General features: G+C 35.4%; 2 protein-coding genes across 4 annotated transcripts in view; both read left to right on the top strand.

The window, feature by feature from the left end:
• The window catches only part of LOC134841269 (uncharacterized), a 149,655-nt gene extending 138,209 nt beyond the window's left edge, over positions 1-11,446 (top strand). The window contains exons 22-25 of the mRNA XM_063857147.1: positions 752-812; positions 1,729-1,901; positions 5,349-5,622; positions 11,193-11,446. Coding sequence (XP_063713217.1) covers positions 752-812; positions 1,729-1,901; positions 5,349-5,622; positions 11,193-11,446 — 762 coding nt within the window. The remainder of the gene's footprint in view (positions 1-751; positions 813-1,728; positions 1,902-5,348; positions 5,623-11,192) is intronic.
• A 515-nt stretch (positions 11,447-11,961) lies between these two features.
• Positions 11,962-19,246, top strand: part of LOC134853464 (bridge-like lipid transfer protein family member 1) — a 33,319-nt gene continuing 26,034 nt past the window's right edge. For all 3 annotated transcript variants that reach the window (XM_063869480.1, XM_063869473.1, XM_063869466.1), the window contains exons 1-2: positions 11,962-12,106; positions 17,437-17,685. In XM_063869480.1, the coding sequence (XP_063725550.1) occupies positions 11,974-12,106; positions 17,437-17,685 (382 nt within the window). In that variant the 5' untranslated portion in view covers positions 11,962-11,973. The remainder of the gene's footprint in view (positions 12,107-17,436; positions 17,686-19,246) is intronic.

The raw sequence follows: 19,246 nt of genomic DNA, 5'->3' as shown, positions 1-19,246 counted from the left end.
ATTAAGGACCCCTTTCCTAGGATTTTGCTTTACGTTAGGACCCCCCCTTAGGATCCGGGACACGATATAATACTACTTGGGTTTTTGCTCTACTGATTTTTTTACTTCTTTTTGCGTAGCTTAAAAATAATTTAAAAAAAAAACAGAAGCAATTGTTGGTTTCGAAGAATATGGCGTAAAGTTTCAGCTCGAAAGTTTCTTTCATTTTGTCATTTTATTTCTATGACATCTTGATGACCTTCATTAAGTCTTTTCGACTTAGTTTTCACTCGGCAAATGATTTCGAATGCTGATTAACGGCGGTGATGGTGTTTTTTGGCATATTTTCCCAAAGATCATTTGCAACTGACAAGTTTAAAAACTTTTTGTTTCTTCAAACTATAAAAAGTCTTCGACTTGGTTGCCTTCGTCTCATTGTCTGGCTAATAATTTGTAATGCTATCTTTGTGTTGTTCTGCAAGTGTTGCGAAATTCCGCTTTGCCTCTGTGTGAAAACTAATTCAAACCCACCAAAGGAGAGGTCTTTTCAGAAAAAAAAGAAAAGAAAAAGAGGACAACCCGACAATATTATTAGATAGAAAGGTTCGTCTTTTGAATCAAATGATATCCGTTTACGGATAACTGCAACCGAATCTGATCAACCATTTCATCAATCGCCAACATTTAAATGGAAGGATGGGTTAGTGGAGGCAGAGCATGATGCGCGCTTGTCTGTATGGTGCTATGGCCATTTCTCAGCTGTTGTGTTTAGCTGATGAGGCTGTCTCCTTCATTCCTGGACTACATCCAGCAAGTGTTGAACAATGTGGCAGGTAGGAACAGCAGAACAGCAGCAGCCGCCTCTCTCTCTCTCTCTCTCCTTCTTTTCCTCTTCTGCATCTTCTACCATCTATCTATCAGATATATCTTGCAACTATCTCTTTAATTACCCTTTTTAGGCCTTTACTATATATAAATATAAACATTCCGTATTTTTAAAGTTTCATGATTGGCGATAATCGATGAGAAATGCAGAATGTGTTTATAACTGTTATCTTTTCCAACATTTTTGTTATCCAGCTTCTGTAGCTTTTGTGTGCTTTTGTGTACACTGACTGTTGGCTGCAACGATGGATAGCTTCAAGTCATGTTTCAAAATGTTTGAGTGAAAAATATGTTTTCAAACACGAGTAAAAACGCGAGTAAAAAACGAAATTTGAATCATTAAGAGAAGTGTGTTCTGTTGCGTTGATTTGATTTGGTTGTTCGTCAGACAATTTGCAACAAAAGGGATGTTTTTTGGAGAGAACTGAATACATTAAGACTAGAAAAAGGCTTGCGCTTCTAAATTGGCAATCGAAAACACTTTGATCAAATTAATTTGTATTTTTAATGATATGCCTCGAGAATAAAAAATATATATATTTAAAGAACAATGTATCTTATGTTTACACTTTTTTCTAATTGTTTCAAAAATAAGAATAATTGTCATCCCATCCCTGGCCGGCTGGACTTGTTTGTTGACGTTAGTCTTTTTTGTTTGGATGGTTTTTCGTGTTTTGTCGACTATTTGTAATTTTTGGCATTGTTATTTTTCCCACACTTAGGTTTATCTTCATTCGAAAAATTTTGAGCAATAAATTAAATTTGTTTAAATGCGAGCTAACGTTTGTTGTTCCTTTTCAAAATGCAGCCCTTTCGTTGGATATAGATTACTTAGCGGCATATAGAGGTTAGGGGTGTTTTTAGGGGACAGTAAAGAATCAGAGGGCAGTGGCGATGGAAAAGAGGAAGGGAAGGAAGCCGATGAGCCAATCAGGGATGAGTCACCTGAGTCGATGAGTGAGATGCCCCTGCAGGCGGCCAAGGTCATCGTCTCATCGGACACCAAATTCCCAGTCGATGTTCTTCTCACTCTCTACGTAAGAACGAAGAACAGTTCATCCGATTCAGCAGATAAGGTTTTTTGTTCCGAATTTCGAGGAAATTGAGGAATATATATGCTCAGGCTGTTTTATTTATTTATTTAGACCAATTTCATAATTGACAGAATAAAACTGACTGCTTGTGAGTATCGATCCGGAAGTTTTTGGAATGCAAAGCGAGTATGCTTGCGCTAAACTAAAACCGAGTTGGCATAGCTGCTCGATTAAATTTTTAACAAGCGAATTGTTCATATCTTTCTGATTAACCGCAATGTGGCTAAATCTTTTATTAGACCGATCTTTTACCAAACCAAAAAATAGTGCCATATCAGGACTCTTAATGTTCAGACTGCATTTTAAGTTCTATGGAGTAGCGCTTGTTTTAAGATAATTGATGAAATTTTCAAAAAAAAACTTCATGTTTTTTTGAGTTTTTTGAAAATCATACCACTCGCACTCTATCGAAATAAAAAAGTGATACTTTCACATATAGGAAAATATTAAGTAGACCAAGTAACATGCCTCATTTCGATTTGGAACGATTTCTAAAACGAATTAATGCTCCACTTACACGTTATTAGGACGAAATGTATCGCGCGTTCATGATCCGCAATTGACATCGCAAAATAAAGATCACAGGTGAAATTTTTATTAAAACTTGAGCTCGAGAGTAAAATACTTTTTGAATGCTGTAAGAAAACTCTGTCAAAAACTGTTTGTTAATAAATCCAAATTTGTCATGAGAAAAAAAACCCCGCAAGCACAAATTTTCTGTCATTTTTTCTAAAATTGAATTAAAAAGCAAACTGAAAAAGCAAATTGAATCCTTGAATTAAAGCAAATTAGTAAAATTTTGAAAAAGAAGCGGTTAAAAAAAACACAAAAATTAGCTGAGAAACGACCTTTCACTAGATCTACCTTCTACCGGATAAGTCAAAACATGGGCTTTTTACATGACTCGATAAACAAATTTGACTAAGAGGAGTATATTTTTTTGAAAACCATTTTTTTGAAAAACTGTAGGGCAGCGTTACATCTCTCAGTTAAATTTGTTTATCGAGTCAGGTAAAATGCTCATGTTTTGACTTATCCGGTAGAATGTAAGTCAAATGAAAGCTCGTCTTCCATCCGCCTTTGTTATTATTCCTAAATGAAAAACTTCTAACTAATTGGTTATATTATTTCCACTCAAATTTAAGCACATCACACCATTTATTGGCAGCTTAAATTTTAAATTATCAAAATTTGTTTGTCAAAAACTATCTGAGATCAATTAAAGGGCAGCTAAAATTTTGAGGGCCTGATATAAAGGTAGTCTTGTTACATCAGTATGAACAGTTTTGGCTTTATTTATTTATTGTTTGCTTATGTTTTTCAGTTTCCTTGATGTAAAACCTCAATTGTGAATGAACAGCAAATTTAATCAAAGTTTTAGGAATAAAACTTGAAAGCGTTGATTTTAGTGTCAAGCCTGTAAAACAATTAATCAGCAAATCGAAAGCGGGCACATCAGATTGTTGATTAAAAACAAAATATTCAAATTGTAATCGCATTGTTTGAAAACTGAGATTTGTAAAATAACACACGTTTCTCTTAAAAATATGTGAACAAAAAATTTAAATAAAATAATTTTTATCAAGATCCTACTTTACTTGGATTCACACAACTTGGAGTGCAATATTTGCAAGAACCCATCAAGGTTTGCATGCTCAATTTGAAATATAAATCTTACAAGAGTCTTGTAGAACTCTTCCAAGATATGCATTTCCTTGTCAAAGTAAAAATTGCAGCGATGATTTATTTTTTTCACTTGCAGGAGCAATTGACTTGTTACCGGAAATTAGATTTTCCCCAAAACATTTTTTTATGTACACTGCACGTGGAAGTTACTGCACTAACGACACGTATTTCTCACAACATACCAGTTGACAAGCTAAAATTCAAATAAATTTTTTTTAGATAATTTAGGTAATTATTTTTCCTTGTAAAAATGTTGTTTTTATCGGATGTGTTGTTTTCGTCCTAGTTTTACGTTTTTTAAATAGATATTTATTTTATTTACTACACTTTTCCACCCGGTTGTTTTCCAATGCTTGAGTTTTTTTATCCAAATGACGTTTAATATAAGTGTTTGTTCTGCAGTTAGTAACTTTAACAACTTTGATTTTGAAAAAATTTATTATGATTGATTGAACGGGGCAGCGGATGTTATATCGGCTAGTGAACGTATGATGCGTAATTTTAAGGACAACTTTTTCTAATGCTTTTGCTTGTTTCAGTATGGATGGGTCGTAAATGTTTTGATTTTTATGCAAGCTAAGCGTAGTCGCAGGGCAACTTGCTCTTGATTTGATGGCGCTTTTGCTTTTTTTATCCAAATAACTTTTGCTCCAAAAAATCATGATTTGTACCTGGTTTTTTGTTGGTAAGTTATTTTTTGATAAAAATATTTAATATGAATCGGTATATGAGTTGATTTTTTTTTGTTTTTAAGCTTATTTTTTGATTGCTTTTTTAGTTTTTTTCTCAGAATTTAGTAAACCGATACTCACAAAAGTGTTATCGATGGAGATACCGGGTAATATCATGTGTGCACAGATATTTCGCTTATTTATTTTGGTTTTCACCGGGCGTTCTACGATCTTCAAAAAACTCAGTAAGAGGAAACTTTAGACCGAGTTTTTTGGATTGTTGTTTTTCTTGTGTTTGGGCGAAGTCTCCATTAGTTGCTACGCCCTAAATGGAGTAAAAAAGTTTTGGCCTGAGAAATGTCCAAACTTTAACAATTAGACCGTTATTGGATTTTATAATTTTCTCGAAAACTCCTTGCGAAACTTGAGGTTAAAAATTATTTTAAAAAAAAGGTTGTTAATTTTTGTTGCTCAACTGTTGTCGTCTTTATTTTTTAAGGAAAAAAAACAACGACCTTGAAAAAGCACAATTTTGAAAATGTGCTCGTTTTTTGGAAACTGTTTGTCTTATGAGAATTTTTGGTCGACTCAATTTTTTTGCGTGAGTCTCCACTCGGTCAATAATTCTCAATGCATGTTGAGGCTGTCTACAAACATCATCCAATACAAAGTTATGACATTTTCAAAGGTGTATTCATTTCGATTTTTGATCAGCTTGATTATTCAAAAAAATGAACTGTTTCTTTTTTTATTCAAAATCTTGTAGTGCAAGGTTTTAAGCTGCAACGCACGTTTTGTGGAGCCCCGCTTCGCCTTAATGTAGTTTATGCATTTCACGCAGTTTTGTGAATTTGCAAACTCTTATAATTTTCTCTCAAAAATCAATTATATTAGGTTTAGCTAGCGATAAAAATCTTCTGACAACTTAAACAATTTTTTTTTAAATATAACACTAATTTACCTATTTTAAAAAGTTTCTTTTCTCTAAAAGGATTGGGTGGAGTGATATGATAGCGACTACGTGTGTTAACAGATCGAGTCTTTCGAAGTGAACTTGGACTGCTTCCCCCACGAGAAGATAGCCTGCATGATGCTCCTCCCCCAGACCAACTTCGTCTTCTCCTCAGTGAGAAGCAACCTCTCCCTCCTACTGCAGGAGGACAGCACCCTAGCAGACCACCTCCTCCCCCTCCTCCCCTGCACCCCTACTTCCAGTTCCCAATTACCCCCCTTCGCACCCTTCCAACCCCCCACCACCTCGGCAGCCGACAATGCATCCTTCAGAGCTCCCATTCGCCCCTCACCCGGTAAGTGTGAACACATCCAAAGTTCATTTCCAAATAACTTTTGCATCCAAACGTTGTTCCTCAACTATTTTCAGACTTTCAGAAAATCGCGAATGAAAGTCGACATGTTAAGACTTTGCCCGCGAATATGAAAACCTGTGAAGACTTAGAAGTTTCAGTCGGAATTAACATCGGTGCGACTTTGAAAGTCTGAAAATAAGTCGAGGAAAATTTTTCTTCGGTCGCTCTATTTCGGTAACTTTCTCCTTTTTTTCAGGTCATCTACAATCTTTCAAATGTTTTTGGTTATTTCAATGTAAATACTTGTTTGTCTACAATCATTTTTAGGGCTGTTGTTTGAGCATGATTGTCAAAAATTTGGAGACTTTTAGATTTGGGTTTGTGGGTTTTTAAATAAAACATTTTGAATATCTATCTATCTAAACTATCTATCTATCTATCTATTTATGTCTTTCTACAAGTTTAAGCAATTGCCTATATTGCCAATTTCTAAATTTCGTTTTTATACGTGGTTTTTTGCTTGGTTGGGCATATGCAAGTTGTTTAGTCCCTGGTTTTTGTTCCGACCATTGAAAATGAGAATAAACTTTGGGTTCGGGTGTGTTTTATTTTTTTTTGTTTTCCACGCGAAATCAGCTGTCACAAATAATCATCGTACAGGATTGAGTGATAAATCGTATTAAAAGCCTAAGTTCTATTTTTCGTTCAGATTTTCTTATCACTTCATGCTGAAAAAACGACACCAGTTTGAGAAAAAGTTTTTGTATTTTTTTAAGACTGTGGTCGGAACATTCTGTGCTACTTGCTTCCTTGTGTATTTTGTGCAATAACCGGCTATCCTAGTTTTTTTTGCTTTTTGTTTTCCACGCAAAATCAGGTACCACAAATAATGATTGGAGTGGATTGAGTGATATATCATATTAAAACCCTTTCAGTCGTGATTCGAAGGACATTAAAAAGTTTCAAATTTTTTTCCCGGTGTCGAGAAAAACCGGTTTGAAATTTTTGATTTTTGCCTGATTTCGAGCGTGTGAGCTTATTTATGCTAATTTGAGCCTTGAAAAATTCGCTTTACTCGAATTAAGTTAATGTTTGGAGTTTTTAGCTACAAAAACTTCAAAAAATTCAAAAAATTTGAAAAAAACTTTTTGAAAAATTATATTAAGAAAAGTTCAAATTTTCTAAATTTTTTTTTGGTTAATTGTCTGCAAAACTGTTTTTCATTTCGCATATTTAACACTGATTGACGAAAATGCTTAAGCTCTACGTTTTCGCTCAGATTCCTTTATCACACCAAGCCGAAAAAACGACACTTATTGGAAAAATAATATGGTTGTAATTTTCTCAGACTGGTCGGATCATTCTGTACTACTTGCACAGTAACCGGCTATTCTTTTTTTTTTCATTTTTTTTTGTTCCGATTTTGAAGAAAGTGACGAATTGTATTCGAGTGGTTTATTTTCTCCCGACAAAGTTCGATTTTTTAACTAGTAATTTTCTCAGATTTTTTTAATATCAAAACATTTCGCTTTACTAACGCGTTAGCGGAGATTTAGCCACTCTTAGAAATCGATCTAAATTGAATGAGGCATGCTATTTGGTCGATTTGAAACTTTGACATATGCGAAAAATTTTCACTTCGTTCAGGATGTAAAGGGATGACTTGAAAAGATCAATTTTTGAAACTTTTCGTTTTGAAAAATACATTACTTTTTAAGCCAAACACTACCCATTGACTACTTTACAAAGCGCTCGGAACATTGGGATTGGTCCTGATACGAGAAGTTTTCTTTTTTCCTTCTCTATTTGCTTATTCTATATGTGAATTGCAGGAATCACTATCTCTCTAAACTTCAATTTAAATTAACATCTCACATAAAAACTATTCAAACATCGTTCGGGTTTTCAAATTTTTGTTTTGACTTTCGGAGAGATTGACGTAAAATTTGTGCTCGGCGTGGGTATTTCCTCTAGACAGTTTTCTCTTTAATAACTAGCAAGTTTTGGCAGAAATCTTTATATCATCTAAAAGCTTTTGTTCTCTTGAGTTCAATTTTCAAAAATTATTTCACCTGTCAGCGGTTTTTTGCAGAGTTAGGAAGCATTGACGTTGGCCAATATGGCCAGTTTGGGACAATTCGCGCGAGATGTTTTTTGCGCTACTAATGCGCAAGCGGAGATTTTATCTGACTTAGAAAACATTTTAAATTGAACTGAGACGTGCTATTTGGACTATATAAGACTTTGCTATTTTCAAAACGTGTTATTTCGTAATTAGGATAGCGTGTGGTATATGGTTTGAAAAAGAAATAAACAAAATCTTCCATTTATTTTATTTGTTTTAACTTTTAACCAATTTTTTAGGCAAATTTCTAATCTGACTTGCATTAGATCAACTCTACCCAAATCAGATTTCGGGAATCTGAAGATGATCCATAAAAGACCATCATATAAAAAAATCACCATGAAGGATCACCTTGAGTCAACCTAACTCTCATCAGGTCAACTCTAATTAAACTATTTTTCGGGATTCTGAAGGTGATCCGACTTTTTTCCCAATTGTCTTCTGAATACTTTCGATGTAACCTCATATTTCTACATCCTGTTCATAGCTGCGATTTGAGACTGATTTCATGAGGTTTCCTTTTTTCATATGCTCAAAAAAGATCCTATCTCGTCGTATTTTACCTTTCACCTTATTTTTGGTTTTGCTATAGTACGTGGACATGTGGGGCTAAGTGATTTATTCTTTTCAAGGCTCTCGTTATATTTTTTATTTTCAGATTTCTGTGAAGTAATATGAATTGAGACTAAGCAGGGGCGGATTTAGGGTGGCGTGGGGGCGTACGCTTTTTTCTTGAGGGATTCGACACCCTGCCCACCCAAAGGGTCCCCCCTTCGAACTAATTTAAAATATCCATATCTGACCCCATTATTAGGATATCCCATTTTTGACTCCAAAACTTTTCTAAAAGCGCCTTGGGCGACAATATATATTAATGTTGAGGGGGGAGCGCGTGCCGAAAAAATGCAATTTTTTGGTCAAAAATTTCCAAGAAGTGCCTAAAAACGCTGTTTTGGCCTTTTGTTAAACTTTTGCCTGCGGCGCAGAAAATTTGGCCAAACCAGGGTCTTCTTAGTACTTTTGGGGGCTGAGCTAGGAAAATCAAATTGGTCAACCCAAAAAAATTGTCGACAAAACTCTAGATAAAAATCCGCCCCCTCCCTCCGAAAAAACCCTAGATCCGCCCCTGAGACTGAAATCGCGAGACTTTTAACTGCCCGGGTTATCAGCCATACAGTAAAAAACGCTACTCATAATGTTACATACATTTTGTCTATGAAAAAATACTAGTCAAACAGTTCGCATACTAAGGGAATTGCATAATTAGAATTTTTTTCGAAATGAAAACTTTCCCCATCTCAAACAAAAAAACGTTATTATAAACTTGAGTAACATAAGAACAATATATGAGCAAATGATGATCTCTAAACGTATTACAAGGCAAAAAGTGCTTTTTTTCACAAAAATTCTTTAAAAACGTTAGTCTTACAGTTCCCATAAAATTGCAATGGCATGTTTATTTTCCTTTATCAGGTCTAAATATTTTCTTCTCATATCACAAAAGCTTTTAATTTAACAATGAAACTTATTCAAAAAAAACTAGGACAAAACTTACTCCTGATCAGTGAAAAATTTTCTGCAGAAATCACAAACCTCTTAGTTTTCTCAGGTTTTTCACAGCAGTTCTGGCATAGCACGATTAGTCGTTTGAACCATTTTTTAGGATTTGAAAAATGCTAGTTCAACTGCTTCCATTTTTGAAAAATGTCTAGTCATGCAGTTCCCATTTATGGCCATACAGTTTCATTCTGTGAAAAAATTATTCTTACAGTTGGATAGTATGGAAAATTGACATAAGGTTACCGGATTGGTCTGCCAGTCATAATCAGTACTGTTTCAGAGTAAAACCAGTGATATATTTTTAGTACTGTTCCAGGAAAAGCCCAGTGAAATAAGAAAAAACAGTACTAATCAGGGGCGGATCTAGAATTTTCTCGAGGGGGGGGGCGGATTTAAAAAAAAAATTCAAAAATTTTGTCGACCTTTTTTTTAGGTCGACCGAATGGATTTTTGAGCTCTCCCTAAGCATGATTTAGTCCTTTTTTTGGCAAAAATTTTCAGCGCGGCAGGCAAAAATTTGAAAAAACAGTCCAAAAAAGGCGTTTTTAGGCACTTTTTGGAAAATTTTGACCAAAAAATTGCGTTTTTTCGGCGCGCGCTCCCCCCTCAAAAATACAATACATTGGCGCCAAAGGCGCCTTTAGAAAAATTTTAGGGTCGGTTGGCCAAAATGGATTTCTTAAAAAGTACCAAAGGGGGGGCGGATTTTTAAGAAACCCCCTCAGGGATTTCTTAAAAATCCCTGAGGGGGGGGGGGGGTACTAAATCCGCCCCTGGTACTAGTGTTTATGTATCACTGTTTTTGTCCTGGAACAGTTCTATATTTTTTTTTCAAATTTTCGAGTTGAACTCAAAGGTTTTTTACGTGTCGTTACAATCGAAAAAAAATGAAATAGGCCTTAACATTTAAAAATTATGCCACAAATCAGCTGAAAACCACCTAACAGCGCAGATTTTTTTCGCGAAAAAAATAGAAATGGGTTAGCGTTGATTATAAGAGCGGTTGAGCAACTAAACTTGCCTGGAAAGGATAATTTTTGGTAGAAAAAAACGACAAATATAAAGTTTTTTTTCTCGAAACTTTGATTCACCCCCACAACTAAAATCAGCTGAAAACCACCTAAAAACACAGTTATTTTTGCCTTTTTAGAGCCTTTTTTGCTTTTTTGCGATTTTTCAATGCTGTTACTGTACTGTTTCAGTGCTGTTACAGTGCTGTTTTTATCGCTGATTTACCTCTGATCAGAGATAAATTGACTCTGGCGCAGTACTGTAATAGTAATGCTTTCTTACGGCATTAGTACTGATTTTCACTGCAAGATCAATCCGGGTTTATTCAAAATTGCTTGCAAACAAACTTGAAGAGTTTCGCAGAGTTTATATTTGAATGGAAAACATTCTTGTCAAAACTTTTTTATAAATGGACTTTGTATGATAAGCATTTCATTCATAGATTCCATTGATGGAAATTTATAACAAGCTTTTTTATCGTACGGAAGTTAGCTTTAGCATGGTTCCTATAGCATGGGAATTGAATGCATGCAATTTTAAATAGACATAGTACATTGAACTGCATGACAACTACTTGTAGTGTATGAATACTTAGAAGACACTAAACACTTTAGTAATTTATTCTAAGCTTGCTTTTAGTCTATCCCAAACTCGCAAAAAAAATTTCAACTTAGTTTTTTCTCACAAATTAAGTGTAGTCGAAATATTTCGCGCTAGTTGCACAACAACTGCCTGTTTTTTGAACGATTTTCAACAAATTCGATAAAAATTCCGTTTTTGAAAAAAAAGTTTTGGCCAAACTGATTTTGTTAAATACTTTAGATTTTGCTTTTATCTGTGCTATGATTGGTACTTTCTGTTTTCTGTGTGACAGCTAATAAGATGGACCAGAACAGGAGACAGAAGACTGCAGCAGCAGCATCAGGGGGGACCAAGATGGCTTCCTTCTTCTCCAAGTACACTTACAAGCCCAACGTGGAAGTGTTGAGCGAGGAGAGGAGGGCGAGGCGGAAGAAGGAGGCGGCAGCTGCCACTCAAGAGGCCACGCCCACTTCTGCTGCCTCCGCCATGTCCAAACTGTTCACACATCTCACTCAGGCCAGTGGACAGCCAAATAAATCACTCTAATGACTAAAGTCAAACGTTCACATATCTTTATTTGAACCATAACTTTGCTTAAATTCCTCTCTCCTCTTTTTATAGTATGTGTAATCTGGCGCGCATCTAGCATTTTCCCAAGGAACATCGAAATGGAATGCCGAATTTTTTAAGGGTCGATGAACGTAGTTCAGACTCTTGTAGGTCGCCATGGTTTTTTCGGGAAAATTCTTTAAAATTAGTTCAGGCTCAAATTTACTTTTTCGCGGTTTGACTCTTGATTTATTTTTAAGTTTAGTTCATTTCGTTTGCTGAAAGGAAGGCAAAATCGACCATCGAACAGCAAAAGAGTATAGAACGGAAATGTGTAAAAACAGTTGAAAAAGTTTACCAATGCTGAAAAAACGGGTAAAGATTTTGGGTTTTGAGTTATTAGACCAGAGAGTGTGCATGTAGCTTTAATGGGCGAGTGAGTCATACATGCATCATTTTTCTACACAGGGGGGGGGGACGATGGAGTGTAGTTTGTGTAGGTGGGGGATGCGAATGGGTGGGTGATGAGCGTAGTGGCCGATGAAATGAACCTGTTTGTGTGCCACCAGTTCAATCTGGCCCATGATCATGACCCCAGAGGGAGCATGGGGGGTGTTATGGGCTCAGGCTTCTCTTCCTCCTTCGGATATGGATTCGGTGAGCATCTTCTCTTCTCTTCCTCCTTCCATTTCCAGTCCAAACTCAGAGTCCACTGTTTGGAAGTGAGACAAGACAGGCTCAACTCCCTTTTGCACCTAATAGAACATTTTCTAAATCCCACCTTTTATGCCTAGTTACAGGTTCGAACCATTTCTAAATGCAGGTCTGAAAGTAAATGTGTCCACATTGTTTTTTGCTGACTTGACTAAGCTTCATAGCACTCTGAATAGGCAACCGCTTTTCAAATGGAAAATGTCTCAAGTAGGTGCTGTGTTTAAAGTAGCTAAATGTTCACCTCTTATCCTACTTTTGGTATTTCGACGCCCTCCATGATCCCTGCTCATTGCATAAGGTGATTCAAAATAATGCAGTGCAGCGAAATAGCCAAAAAATGCAGTGTATTGCAACACTCGTATGAATCTGAACAGCTCCTATGTCGCCCACTCCATAAGACAAACGGCTTCAATCTTATCAAACTGAAAATAAATATGTGGGTGCTTCAGAGTGAAAGTGTTTCATCAAACATGTTTTAATACAGCTCCTAACTTACCCACTCCTTAAGACAAACGGCTTCAATCTTATCAAACTGAAAATAAATATGTGGGTGCTTCAGAGTGAAAGTGTTTCATCAAACATGTTTTAATACAGCTCCTAACTTACCCACTCCTTAAGACAAACGGCTTCAATCTTATCAAACTGAAAATAAATATGTGGGTGCTTCAGAGTGAAAGTGTTTCATCAAACATGTTTTAATACAGCTCCTAACTTACCCACTCCTTAAGACAAACGGCTTCAATCTTATCAAACTGAAAATAAATATGTGGGTGCTTCAGAGTGAAAGTGTTTCATCAAACATGTTTTAATACAGCTCCTAACTTACCCACTCCATAAGACAAACGGCTTCAATCTTATCAAACTGAAAATAAATATGTGGGTGCTTCAGAGTGAAAGTGTTTCATCAAACATGTTTTAATACAGCTCCTAACTTACCCACTCCATAAGACAAACGGCTTCAATCTTATCAAACTGAAAATAAATATGTGGGTGCTTCAGAGTGAAAGTGTTTCATCAAACATGTTTTAATACAGCTCCTAACTTACCCACTCCTTAAGACAAACGGCTTCAATCTTATCAAACTGAAAATAAATATGTGGGTGCTTCAGAGTGAAAGTGTTTCATCAAACATGTTTTAATACAGCTCCTAACTTACCCACTCCTTAAGACAAACGGTTTCAATCTTATCAAACTGAAAATAAATATGTGGGTGCTTCAGAGTGAAAGTGTTTCATCAAACATGTTTTAATACAGCTCCTAACTTACCCACTCCTTAAGACAAACGGCTTCAATCTTATCAAACTGAAAATAAATATGTGGGTGCTTCAGAGTGAAAGTGTTTCATCAAACATGTTTTAATACAGCTCCTAACTTACCCACTCCATAAGACAAACGGCTTCAATCTTATCAAACTGAAAATAAATATGTGGGTGCTTCAGAGTGAAAGTGTTTCATCAAACATGTTTTAATACAGCTCCTAACTTACCCACTCCTTAAGACAAACGGCTTCAATCTTATCAAACTGAAAATAAATATGTGGGTGCTTCAGAGTGAAAGTGTTTCATCAAACATGTTTTAATACAGCTCCTAACTTACCCACTCCTTAAGACAAACGGCTTCAATCTTATCAAACTGAAAATAAATATGTGGGTGCTTCAGAGTGAAAGTGTTTCATCAAACATGTTTTAATACAGCTCCTAACTTACCCACTCCTTAAGACAAACGGCTTCAATCTTATCAAACTGAAAATAAATATGTGGGTGCTTCAGAGTGAAAGTGTTTCATCAAACATGTTTTAATACAGCTCCTAACTTACCCACTCCTTAAGACAAACGGCTTCAATCTTATCAAACTGAAAATAAATATGTGGGTGCTTCAGAGTGAAAGTGTTTCATCAAACATGTTTTAATACAGCTCCTAACTTACCCACTCCATAAGACAAACGGCTTCAATCTTATCAAACTGAAAATAAATATGTGGGTGCTTCAGAGTGAAAGTGTTTCATCAAACATGTTTTAATACAGCTCCTAACTTACCCACTCCTTAAGACAAACGGCTTCAATCTTATCAAACTGAAAATAAATATGTGGGTGCTTCAGAGTGAAAGTGTTTCATCAAACATGTTTTGATACAGCTCCTAACTTACCCACTCCATAAGACAAACGGCTTCAATCTTATCAAACTGAAAATAAATATGTGGGTGCTTCAGAGTGAAAGTGTTTCATCAAACATGTTTTAATACAGCTCCTAACTTACCCACTCCTTAAGACAAACGGCTTCAATCTTATCAAACTGAAAATAAATATGTGGGTGCTTCAGAGTGAAAGTGTTTCATCAAACATGTTTTAATACAGCTCCTAACTTACCCACTCCTTAAGACAAACGGCTTCAATCTTATCAAACTGAAAATAAATATGTGGGTGCTTCATAGTGAAAGTGTTTCATCAAACATGTTTTAATACAGCTCCTAACTTACCCACTCCATAAGACAAACGGCTTCAATCTTATCAAATTGAAAATAAATATGTGGGTGCTTCAGAGTGAAAGTGTTTCATCAAACATGTTTTAATACAGCTCCTAACTTACCCACTCCTTAAGACAAACGGCTTCAATCTTATCAAACTGAAAATAAATATGTGGGTGCTTCAGAGTGAAAGTGTTTCATCAAACATGTTTTAATACAGCTCCTAACTTACCCACTCCTTAAGACAAACGGCTTCAATCTTATCAAACTGAAAATAAATATGTGGGTGCTTCAGAGTGAAAGTGTTTCATCAAACATGTTTTAATACAGCTCCTAACTTACCCACTCCTTAAGACAAACGGCTTCAATCTTATCAAACTGAAAATAAATATGTGGGTGCTTCATAGTGAAAGTGTTTCATCAAACATGTTTTAATACAGCTCCTAACTTACCCACTCCATAAGACAAACGGCTTCAATCTTATCAAATTGAAAATAAATATGTGGGTGCTTCAGAGTGAAAGTGTTTCATCAAACATGTTTTAATACAGCTCCTAACTTACCCACTCCTTAAGACAAACGGCTTCAATCTTATCAAACTGAAAATAAATATGTGGGTGCTTCAGAGTGAAAGTGTTTCATCAAACATGTTTTAATACAGCTCCTAACTTACCCACTCCTTAAGACAAACGGCTTCAATCTTATCAAACTGAAAATAAATATGTGGGTGCTTCAGAGTGAAAGTGTTTCATCAAACATGTTTTAATACAGCTCCTAACTTACCCACTCCATAAGACAAACGGCTTCAATCTTATCAAACTGAAAATAAATATGTGGGTGCTTCAGAGTGAAAGTGTTTCATCAAACATGTTTTAATACAGCTCCTAACTTACCCACTCCTTAAGACAAACGGCTTCAATCTTATCAAACTGAAAATAAATATGTGGGTGCTTCAGAGTGAAAGTGTTTCATCAAACATGTTTTAATACAGCTCCTAACTTACCCACTCCATAAGACAAACGGCTTCAATCTTATCAAACTGAAAATAAATATGTGGGTGCTTCAGAGTGAAAGTGTTTCATCAAACATGTTTTAATACAGCTCCTAACTTACCCACTCCTTAAGACAAACGGCTTCAATCTTATCAAACTGAAAATAAATATGTGGGTGCTTCAGAGTGAAAGTGTTTCATCAAACATGTTTTAATACAGCTCCTAACTTACCCACTCCTTAAGACAAACGGCTTCAATCTTATCAAACTGAAAATAAATATGTGGGTGCTTCATAGTGAAAGTGTTTCGTCAAACATGTTTTAATACAGCTCCTAACTTACCCACTCCATAAGACAAACGGCTTCAATCTTATCAAATTGAAAATAAATATGTGGGTGCTTCAGAGTGAAAGTGTTTCATCAAACATGTTTTAATACAGCTCCTAACTTACCCACTCCTTAAGACAAACGGCTTCAATCTTATCAAACTGAAAATAAATATGTGGGTGCTTCAGAGTGAAAGTGTTTCATCAAACATGTTTTAATACAGCTCCTAACTTACCCACTCCTTAAGACAAACGGCTTCAATCTTATCAAACTGAAAATAAATATGTGGGTGCTTCAGAGTGAAAGTGTTTCATCAAACATGTTTTAATACAGCTCCTAACTTACCCACTCCTTAAGACAAACGGCTTCAATCTTATCAAACTGAAAATAAATATGTGGGTGCTTCAGAGTGAAAGTGTTTCATCAAACATGTTTTAATACAGCTCCTAACTTACCCACTCCATAAGACAAACGGCTTCAATCTTATCAAACTGAAAATAAATATGTGGGTGCTTCAGAGTGAAAGTGTTTCATCAAACATGTTTTAATACAGCTCCTAACTTACCCACTCCTTAAGACAAACGGCTTCAATCTTATCAAACTGAAAATAAATATGTGGGTGCTTCAGAGTGAAAGTGTTTCATCAAACATGTTTTAATACAGCTCCTAACTTACCCACTCCATAAGACAAACGGCTTCAATCTTATCAAACTGAAAATAAATATGTGGGTGCTTCAGAGTGAAAGTGTTTCATCAAACATGTTTTAATACAGCTCCTAACTTACCCACTCCTTAAGACAAACGGCTTCAATCTTACCAAACTGAAAATAAATATGCGGGTGCTTCAGAGTGAAAGTGTTTCATCAAACATGTTTTAATACAGCTCCTAACTTACCCACTCCTTAAGACAAACGGCTTCAATCTTATCAAACTGAAAATAAATATGTGGGTGCTTCAGAGTGAAAGTGTTTCATCAAACATGTTTTAATACAGCTCCTAACTTACCCACTCCATAAGACAAACGGCTTCAATCTTATCAAACTGAAAATAAATATGTGGGTGCTTCAGAGTGAAAGTGTTTCATCAAACATGTTTTAATACAGCTCCTAACTTACCCACTCCTTAAGACAAACGGCTTCAATCTTATCAAACTGAAAATAAATATGTGGGTGCTTCAGAGTGAAAGTGTTTCATCAAACATGTTTTAATACAGCTCCTAACTTACCCACTCCATAAGACAAACGGCTTCAATCTTATCAAACTGAAAATAAATATGTGGGTGCTTCAGAGTGAAAGTGTTTCATCAAACATGTTTTAATACAGCTCCTAACTTACCCACTCCTTAAGACAAACGGCTTCAATCTTATCAAACTGAAAATAAATATGTGGGTGCTTCAGAGTGAAAGTGTTTCATCAAACATGTTTTAATTTCCGCGTGAACTAAAGGGCAAAAAAACAATTGAATTTGAGTATTGTATGTTGGAACCGATAGGCGACAGTTCGCGGAAGGACGCCTTCTCCCTCTCTGTCAGATCACTGAGGCTGAACATGTGTCGCAACTCAGTGCTGCACATGCTCTGGTCCCCTCCCCCTTCAACCGCCGCCTCAGCCTCATCCGACCCACTACAGGGGGGCTACCCATTTCACCCTCCGCCTCATATTGTTCCAGACAACCCATCACGCTCTGGATCACGCGACACTAATGTAACCGCGGGCAGATACAGATTCATCGACCACCTGTGTGAGAAATAAAATTTGGATTTTAAAAAAGACAACTTCCTACTAGGCTTGACCATCGGCTAATAACAATAAGATAATGTTTTTAATCAATTCAAAATGCAATCTATTTTCCTCGATGATCTTATGTTCTCAGTAGTGAAAGCATACACTACTTTTATAAAGGTCTTGGTGATTTTTTTCTGTATTTTTTTCAGGAAAAAGTCTGAACATTTATTCAGAAAAAATTTTGATTTTTCGCGGTTTGATTTTTGGCTTCTTTTTGAGTTACTTTTTTGCCCTTCGTTGAAAGAACAGCCAAATGGTTTGAACAGCAAACAAGTAAACATCACGAAAAACGTCATCGACACATAGTTTTGCTCATGAAATTTAATTATCCGATTTTGCAGCACCTATTTTGCAATACCAACTTTACCTATTGATCAAATTTTCTCATATTGGGTTGATTTTATCGTAAACGCCTAAATCATAAATTGTTAGTAAAATTCAAAAAGATTCGAAAGTATATATATTTTTTCTTATAAAATTGAAAGATAAAATTTTTTTCTACAAAAATAAAGTCAGTTGTTTTTATTTCTGGTTATTTGCGTTTTTACTCTTTACCACCTGTCAGTTGGCTATGTTTGGCTAACGCAACTCCAATCTATAAATATGGTAATTTTCACATGCAGAAAGTTTTGAACCCATTTTGCGGCTTGAAAATTTTTGCCTCTTCACACCAAATCAGTTCAGCTGGGAAGTATAGATGCACTAATCGAGTTATTTTAAATTACTTGGGACATCTGGACCAAAAATTATTGAAAAGAAACTTATGTTTTTTGGATTCCAAAAAAGCGTTTGATTTGGTTAAACATTCTAAATTACTGCAAAAACCACTCAGTTTTAGTACTAAAGACAAGCTGAATGATATAACTAAATCCTACTCTAAGATAGGAAGTTAGTTTACTTTTAAAGAGCCCTTCAAACCTGAAAATAAAAATATTCAAATAGGAGTTTCCCAAAGCTCTATCCTTACTCCCCGTACTCTTCATCATTTACATGAAGAATATTGATTCTTGTCGTAACCGTCTTCAAACTTTTCTTTACGCTGACGAAACAGCTCTGAAAAATAAACCATAAAAAACACACTCAACACAGAACTGATGGTCGTGAATAATTGACTGATTGAAAACCAAATATCACCCAACCCTAATAAAATAAATTTGGCTATTATCATAAAAGCCAGAAAAAAAACATTGAGGTTGTCAAAAAGTTGGTAAATTATAGAATAAAGATTTGAAAAAAAAATTGAGACCGTTGTTTTTACCGAAATGTTTTTACCGTTGTTAACACAATCTCCATTTTTCTTCAAACTTTCGAATTTTTAAGAGTACGCATAGATCGAATACTGAGCCTTCATTGAAATTATGGAGAAGAACTCGGGAAAACTACCTCGTTTATCTGGTTACCAAATGAGAAAAAATTTGATTTTAAAATAACTCTTGAGAGCAGTGATCTGTTATGAGATAAATTTAATTTAACAAACTAATAAAAAATTTGTCGTAGAAGAGTTGGCGTAAAACTTT

Source organism: Symsagittifera roscoffensis, chromosome 1 (genome assembly GCF_963678635.1).
Source record: "Symsagittifera roscoffensis chromosome 1, txSymRosc1.1, whole genome shotgun sequence".
In the NCBI taxonomy this organism is placed as follows: Eukaryota; Metazoa; Xenacoelomorpha; order Acoela; family Convolutidae; genus Symsagittifera; species Symsagittifera roscoffensis.
Note: the sequence above shows the minus strand (reverse complement) of the source record. Positions and strands in the feature narration are given on the sequence as shown.